General features: G+C 37.9%; 3 protein-coding genes across 3 annotated transcripts; all 3 read right to left on the reverse strand.

Annotated features, from left to right (window-relative positions):
* Positions 1-253: 253 nt before the first annotated feature.
* Positions 254-1,285, reverse strand: LOC106791544 (piggyBac transposable element-derived protein 4-like). The gene has a single exon (XM_014757229.1). It carries the CDS (start codon positions 1,193-1,195, stop codon positions 254-256), a length of 942 nt encoding a protein of 313 aa, XP_014612715.1. The 5' UTR covers positions 1,196-1,285.
* LOC106791542 (piggyBac transposable element-derived protein 4-like) lies at positions 1,260-1,898 on the reverse strand. The gene has a single exon (XM_014757227.1). The coding sequence runs from the start codon at positions 1,896-1,898 to the stop codon at positions 1,260-1,262; it is 639 nt and encodes a 212-aa protein (XP_014612713.1).
* A 3,512-nt stretch (positions 1,899-5,410) lies between these two features.
* Positions 5,411-6,643, reverse strand: LOC106791543. The gene is made up of 2 exons (XM_014757228.1): positions 5,913-6,643; positions 5,411-5,855 (listed from the first exon to the last, which is right to left on the reverse strand). Exons 1-2 carry the CDS (start codon positions 6,641-6,643, stop codon positions 5,411-5,413), a joined length of 1,176 nt encoding a protein of 391 aa, XP_014612714.1.
* Between the last annotated feature and the right edge of the window lie 2,113 nt (positions 6,644-8,756).

Raw genomic sequence — 8,756 nt, forward strand, 5'->3', positions numbered from 1 at the left:
GCTCACGCTTGATTGCGCCATCGGGCGGCGTGTATTACCGGTGTTTCGCATTCGATTGTGCTATTAGACACTGATAATTTAACGTACATACATAAAAACGTTTATTTTGAATTAAGATTATAATTAATAACGTATTATGAACATAAATTTTTCTCAATAACACACATAAAAATTCAGTACTATAAAAGTAACTTAAATTCGATAAAATTAAAATAATAGTTCAATATTATTTTATTTGTAACTTAATGATTAATTATTTTTTGTGTAATTTGTTGAAACATTTCAAGCAAAGCGCTGGCTGACCCTCGCAACGACCACAAAACGTCTTTACTCTTGTTGTATTGGCAGTGGCATAATCTCTGCCCTTCGTTTTGGACAACTTTTKGTAGCATTCCTTGCAGCGTTTACGGAACTCTCTTGCCGACCCCACGTGTGATTGAAGAATATGTTTATCTGGAGGTATATGACAGTTTATTTCTTTATTGTCTAAAAGGCGATCAATGATAACTTCCCTAAACTGTAGCATGTTCATATTTTTAGTCCCCCATTTTTTGTGAATATACCACGCATTTACGAGGGAAGTTCCGCATATTAATTGTATAATTACTTTTCGGTACCATTTAATCGTTTTTCGTAAACAACTGTAATACGCCGATAGTTGATCTGACATATCTACACCTTTTTTTGCCACATTATAATCAAACACGGCATCAGGCTTCACTTTACCATTTGTTCCTTGTACCAATTTACACTGGTGATTTTTTACGGTAGTTAACATGCAAACTGGTCTTTTTTCAGTCCATTTAAGAAATTTTACACCGCTACGATTTTCGAAACTCATAATTTTCCCACGTTTTTGTTTCTGTTTTGCCTGTGGTGGTAGAAATTTTTTGTTYATTTTTATAGTACCACAAACAAATGTACTGTTCTCTAAAAGTTCTTCTCCCAAAGGGACACTTGTATAATAATTATCAATAAAAAGTATGTGGCCCTCAAAGAATAGGCCATTTAGTAACCTCATTACCACATCATGAGCATGTGATTTTTCAATGATCGTTTCAGTTCTCCCGGCATAAATTTCAAAATTATAAGTATAACCTTCAGGCAAACATAATTTGTATATCTTTACGCCGTACTTATGTCGCTTGSCTGGGATATATTGCCTAAAACCTAGGCGTCCTCTCCATGGAATCATACTTTCATCGATGACGATATTTTTACCAGGTCTAATAGAGCTCCTAAACGTATCCACAAATGCTTCAATAACGTCTCGAATTTTGTTTAACCAATCTTATCATTTTAGCAGTGGTATTGTTCGAAAAATGTAAATACTGAAGAATCGATAAAAAACGGTCACGTTTTATTGCATTTTTTATGCGTAGGTTTGTATACATCTCCTTTTGAGACCAATATAATCTAATATCTGGTGATAGCATTACACCCATAATCAGCAAGATGCCAATAAAAGTATTCAATTCATTTTTTGTAACAGGCTTCCAGGGCAGTTGGTGCGTTCTACTTATAAATAATGAATTATTTATGCATTGTGCAGCATATTTATTTGTTTCTTCGACTATCTTTTCTAATATGTAATCCGTAAAGAATAATTTGTATAAAGCAAAAGGATCATTACAATCGGTGTCTTCACGTAAAAATTTTTCTTCTTCCGAATACTTATTTACTAATGAAGTTCTTCCTTTTATTTCTTGCCATTCTTCATTGTTATCCTCGTTCTCTAATTCAGATACATAATCTTCCCCCGAGAAACATTTCATAGCGTTGCTGTTTACGTCAACAAAATCTTCGCCTGAAGAGGAAGAAAGTATTCGTAATCTTGATGCGTTTCTCCTGCCTCTATTTAAACATTTATCAGACGAATCACTTATTTCCATATCCATGATATGGGTAAAATTAAAAAAATATTTTTAAGAACAAAATTTAAAAAAATATTCGAACAACCTTTTTAGTTATTTTTACTAACAGAAATCTGTGGTTAGGATATAAAAAACGGCACGAGTCACATAATTTGCAAACTAAGCGCTCAATGTAATACTGAAGAAACAACAAGCGCGTGCAAGTTTAAACACGCGAGAAACGCGTGCCGCCAGATGAAGCGCCGTTGTGGTAATCAAATGAAAATAGGCGCCGGCGGGAACGTGTTAAAACACTTTTTATGTATTTTTTAATTCTACACAACTTTTGTTTAAAACTTTTTTTGATTTAATTCCTAGATTCTAAGATTTGGCCGTTTTTTACTCTTTTTTATCCTTTTTTACCCTTTTTCTTAAAGATCTCCTGATCCAATTGCAAAAAAATTAGCACCATTTTATTCAGCGTCGTCGAGTTACCATTATATCAAGTTTTTGGCCAAGAAACACAATTAGCTCAGTTTTTATTTAGTTGAGCATTTTAACAGGCAGATGATGTCGCCTACAGGCGACGCTCGTACACACAGGACGGCGCGCGGATGTCGCCTGTAGGCGACGGCTCGTAGTGAAAGGGTTAAGGGGCAAACCTAGTGTGAAATGTTGAAAAAATCGATTTCTTTTTCTTGCATATTTTGATAGTCTATATCTTGAAAAATAACATACAAAAATTTAAAATAAATATTTCAAATAGTTTTAAAGTTACAGCCTTCTAAAGAGTAGCCGCTCAGGGATTATAAGTCAATCATTTTATCTTTAAACGCGTTTTTCTTTAAACTACATTTTTCAAATTTGCTGCAGTCTTAACTCAAAGACAAATCATCTGTTGCGACCGACGCCTCAATCGGTACTCCAGTGGTTTATATCGTGAATCGAAAATGCCCTCACGTGTGAAATCGAGATTGTTTATTAATAGGAAGAAGAATAGGAAAATAAAACACAAATAAACCCAATATATTTGAGCCCAGCCAGTACTAAAAAGTACGCTTTATTTGGCTCGTCAGGGAAAAGCCTTTCGGCATAAAAACCCTGGTTGAAATGTATGAAGAAGTATCGGTACAAAACCAGAACAATTCTGGCCACGTGCAGGACCGCTTTTATCCTTTGTCGCTGGCCGAACTTAGATGATGTAGTATTGCGCAATACAATAATTTTTCTCGAAGTGTTTCTCGCAAGTCTCAGCTGCTTTCCAAAGTCAGAAGGATGAATGTCGAATGACGAATGCCCAAATAACGACGGCTGAAGGATCGCGCCAGGCTTTATAGGAAACAGCGATGCAATGCTGGACCAACCACCGAAAAGCCCGATGATAACGCGGCTGTCGATACATACGATTGGCGTAATAAATGTGGTGGAAGAGCGCAAGCTAGAAGAAAGAAAGAGCCCTTACAAAGGTCTTGGCGCTCCCTTGGTTGCCACCAAAAACAAAGATACTGCTTTGTCGCGCGTGTCTCACGCCTCGGCAGGGCCGTACACGCCCTGACGCTTCGCCCTACTCACTCGTTGCGTAGGATACACAACATACTGCCCCCCTTGAACGGGCACCGTTCAAAATTTAAAAGGATACACACACTTAAATACAAATTATAAAACATATACATACTGTTAACCGCATATTACAATGTATATGCGTGAGACAATAATTATTGCTACTAAATTTCGAAATCTCTTTTTTTTATAAATCGCTCAGCAATGGAGAATGACGTTTAATACCGCGCTTTACAACAAAACCGTTGGCAGGTTTCACGGTTGCCACGCGTGTTACTCCGTCGGCTCTCGCATGCATTTTCGTGACACGTCCTAGCGGCGTCTGCTCCTTCAAATATTCCTTATTCCATCGTTTCCAGAAATGCTGTCTCACCCGCTGAACGTGTTTCTATTGCGATAGACGCCCAGATGATACATCCCTGTTCTCGTCCTCTGGCAGATTTGAAAAAGAATCTCCAATTAAAAAATGACCAGGTGTAAGGGCACGCAAATCGTTCAGATAATTAGACAGATGAGTGATAAGACGCAAGTTTAGAATAGCCTTTATCTCGAGGACGTAAATTAATAATGCCTCATATGATAACACTGCATCGCCGGCAAATCCAGCTAGATAGTATTTAAAAGATTTCATCGCCGCCTCCCATAGACCTCCAAAATGAGGGAGTGGGGAGGGATGAAATGCCACTTAATTCTTCCATTAACTAAGCTTCGCGAAGCCGCGAGCCTCTTATTCGTTCACAGAACCAAGAAAATTAGTCGTGCTGTCGAAATATATGTCCGAATATTTAATACAACGTTCTATAAGTCTACGCAAAGCGTTTTTAGTCGCTTTAACAAATCGTGGGAGTATTAATGCGCCGAAAAGTTCTTAACGCAGAGCGACCTTAGAAATTTGATGCAAACTAACAGCACCTTGGGATTTTCCCGTCATTTTAACGTTAATATACGCGCCTTGAGCCTTTTCGATCGCGTCGTAAAAATCGTGCATTTCCAATGCTTTTCCGTCACCTGTTACGCAACGCGCGAACCTTATCTCCTCGAGCGCGTAGAAGCTTCGGCGAAAAGCTTGCCGCATTTTATATATGTCGACTGGGACATCTTCGTCCAACGTTACTTTTAATTTTTCACACTCCAATAAAAACTTAGCATATTTTCTTCTAATTTCCGGCTTGCCCGATCATAACCGCTCTAACGCGTGAAATCTTCGCAACGCGCTCGCGTACGAATCGCCTAACTGATTCTCTTCCTTGAATGGCAGCCTTGCTATATATCTGCCTGTATCATCCCGTCGCGTGTTGCTTCTATACTGCGATTCGCACCAATTTTCTTCGTGCGACCTAATACTAGTCTTAGTTAATTCTTTAATCCTTACAATTTCACCGATTATGAATTTAATTCTACTGTAGCCGTGTGGCAGTTAACGCTCTGCGGAGTACGCGTGGCTCCTGTGCTCATAACGAGCTATCCTAGCACAGTTCCTTGTGCCATTAAGCTTTCATTCAATCTAATGGCTCTGACCTGAGCGTCATAGTGATGTAAAAATCTCGACACCGAGAATCGCAGCGATATTCGCGGGTTCATGAAAGTCGAGATCTACCAATTAGATCCCTGCCGGCATAACTAATTCTTCTCGCGGAATTCGTTGCGAGGGTAACCGATTCGTTACAGCTGGTGACATTAAAAATTCCAATTCTACCGCAATTTTCTGCTCGCGATTTCAAAGTAAATATTGGTAGGTCCATGACTTGCTTGGACATTCGTACAAAATTCGCGAAAACGGATCATTAAAAAATGCGCTTCGGAACCCGAATCCAAGAGTACACGACACCCGTGTGGTCCGCCATCAAGATCTAATAATTGCTTCAGTGCCGCAGCAGCGCGAGTGCACGCGAGTGATTGAGCTTTACATGTGCATCATGCACTTCCGATACTGTCTGGATACGCAAACAACTCGTGATGCCAGCTGTTGCACTTTCTGTTACGGCCTCTTTTACACGTTAACTCGTGATGCCTGCCTTTGCACTTTCTGCGGCAGCCTTGTTCACATGTAATAACTCATGATGCCTGCCTTTGCACTTTCTGCAGCGGTCTTTCTTACATGTGAAAACTTGATGATCAGCTTGAAAACAATTCATGCACAAATTGGCGCTAACTACGATTCTTTTGCGCTCTATAGGCTCGGCCCTGTGTAACAGCTCACACTCCGATGGATGATGCTTCTCGCGGCATATGCCACACGAGATGGTTGCACTCGAGAAATAAACTTGAACTTGTCTTTGGTCGGTACTTCGCGGCCAATTTCGTGGAGAATTACAACGCGGCTCGTTACGCATAGACTTCCTCGAACGAAAATTCCTATCAGGACTTGCCAGCGCATTCCTTCTACTATAATCAATCTTTTTCGGCCTTTCTGCCGGCGTGGCGCTTACTAGCGCATTTCCCCTATCGCGTAAAAATATCACAAACTCGTCCACCGTCGGTAAAGCATCTCAGGAGCACCGTTGTGCATCGGACGCGGCAATTAAAGACGAGGGAAATTCACTGTCCATCGGGGGACCCTCCAAGATAGCTCGCACGTGCTTATTTATCAGTATTAACGGATTATCATAGCAATCGACTAATGTCATCCACGCTATCGGATAATTATGCGTGATAATTTCCAGAGCTCTTATTTTCTCCGCGGCCGGTCCCGATAAGTATGATTTCAAATATGCAAACTTTTGTATATCCCGAAGTGCGGGATTATTTCCTATCACAGATTGAAACGTGTCCGCGAAACTCGGCCATTCCTCATGCTGCCCGTCAAATCGAGGTAATTGCACCGCCAGTATTCTGTAAATACTATCTACGRACGGACTGCTAACCGTAGTGCTAACCGGAGACAGCAGACTCGCGGCAGGCGAATTTGTATCTTGGGTGGCTACCGATTCAACTCTATTAATAATTAATTCCGCTTCCGCCTTAACATCGATGACTGCCTTGATATGATTAAGATTTTCGTCAACCAGCGTTCCTATCGCTTTACCGGAAGTTTTTTCTACCATCTCCTCTAATGTTGCCAAATTATTATCGATTTTGGAATTTCTAATCTTTAATTTCACTATATCGCGCGGGCTGGTACGATCTATTTCGGTTAATGCTTTTTGAAACTGCGCGAATCCTTTCTTTATAAACTCGAATCTCTGTACAACGCGCTCGGTTTCACCACGTGCACTACTGAAACGAGGCATTTTCACGATAAAGGTGAATTTAGGAAGAGAAAAGAGGGGGAATAATACGACTTTGAAGAATGATCAAGCAACAGAAATTATAAAACTCACGTGAATCCTCTGAACAAAGTGTCCCGTGCAGCGTACTCACACACCGGAACAATAGAAGCTTCTCGGCTTGTAGCGATGACGCAATACTTCCTTTGTTGCTCGATCGGAAGTCTTYCGTTGCCTCTTTCTCCTCCGTTAAAGTAGACTGTATGCACAATAGATGCCGGACGAAGAGTGGGGAGGAAGCTCCCTATTCGGCTCGAAGGACCATCATCCTATCGCTTTTACATTTTTTCTGCTTATTTTATATATGTTTCTCTATACAATGACTCTTCAGTTTTTTGATTGTATGAAAAATGTAATTTTGGCGGGCTAAAAATCATATAATTTATGAGCAAAATTCGAAATTTTTTTTAAAAACTCTGCCATTTTGTTACATATTAATTTTTTTCACAATCGAAGGTCATTGTATAGGCAATACCTTCTAGTATAATATTACTTTTAATTTTTTTGATTTTATTAACGATGAAGGTCGCAATCACTGTAGCAATGGAGGACATTTTTTTTGTGACTTGGGAGATAGCAAATAACTCGCTTAAAATTTAATATTTTTATTTGAAAATATAGGTGTATAGTTGTGAATTATAGATAAACATATCCTCTAAATTTCAAAACATTTCATGCAGTAGTTTTCTTTAAAAAAAACTTTAAAAAATCACCTGTTCTTTAGGCGGTCACACTTGGTGTGCCCCTGAAACTAAGAACCTAAGAGGAAATTTTTTCCAGATCTTCACTTTTCTGTTTTCTAAGTGTTAATAAATGCTACAATTGCTTTAAAATTTACAAAATTGCGTTCTCTTTTATAGTTCTTATGATTCATAAATTAAATCTAAAGCAAATATGATAGATTTTTTCTTATAAACTGCTGCAAACATTTAAGGTTCCTCTATTTGATTGTCGATTAAACTTGATCTCCGAAAACAAACATTACATTTTCCCTAGTTTTTTGACCAAACAACTTTGCAGATGTTAATGAAACCATCAAAAACAGGTCCCTGTTTGTATCTCCTAATTATTGGTAACGCAAAGGAGTAACTGAACCAAAAAGTGAGGGGTAGGAATAGGTCAGAGAAAATGATCATATAAGAGAAAAGCTTTTTTTGTAATTTTTGTGTTAATTCCTGTAGTTTTGTCTTATTAATAAATTCGCATTCTTTACATTGTCTAATTGGTAGATCTTTTATTAAATCTGTATGTTTGACTTAAGTAATAAGCTAAACAGTAAACAAGTTTTAAGAGTATAGTAATATAGAGTCTGTTAAAATCTATTGATTACAATTATTTAATCGATTCTGATAAAAAATTTTAAACAGTAGACAAGGTATAAAAGTATAGTGTAATAACGTCTGATAAAATCTACTAATTACTATTTTTTCATCGATTTCGATGAATAATGCTACAGCGCCTGAGGAAAAATTAACGAAAGTCTCATATAATCGAAAGCCCAAAAAAGAAAACCATACAAAGAAAGCCCATACAACGAAACCCATAAAACGAAAGCCTATAACAAAAAAAAACCTTTTACAAAAAAAATAAAATTCCCTGAAATATTAGTAGTTCCAAAACAGTTGAGCAGAAGAGTTTAAAATGCTTCTTGAGCAGAGCTATAAAGCTGAGTTAATCATTTATCGTGAAACTAAACCCTTGTATCGACGAGAACCTTCTGCGATCCATTCCTTAATGTTTTTATTTTTCTCTTTAGAAAAACTACTACTACTCCCTTTCCCTTCCTTGTGACTACTTATCACAGTTTCATCACTCACTATATAGATCACAATTATTTAGATTACTCTCCTAGCCAAGATTCTCAGACTGATCAAGAGCTGACTTAAGTTTATATAACTCCTTAAGATGTAGCCTAATTTGAAAAAGTCTTTTTTTTTAGTAAATTTAAAGTACTAATCAAACTTTGCAAGGAAACCGATTATATTCCAGTCAAAAAGAGATTAAACTGAATAAAAGTTATCGTCATTTAAACGCTCTGACTGTACATATACGATGAAAAATTTTTTTCATATAAAAA

Source organism: Polistes canadensis, unplaced genomic scaffold (assembly GCF_001313835.1).
Source record: "Polistes canadensis isolate GaletaPanama2010 unplaced genomic scaffold, ASM131383v1 scaffold_316, whole genome shotgun sequence".
Taxonomy (NCBI): Eukaryota; Metazoa; Arthropoda; class Insecta; order Hymenoptera; family Vespidae; genus Polistes; species Polistes canadensis.

Excerpts from the sequence above, each read along its gene's own strand:
- LOC106791542 (XM_014757227.1), bottom strand. The coding sequence starts at position 1,898 with ATGGATATGGAAATAAGTGATTCGTCTGATAAATGTTTAAATAGAGGC.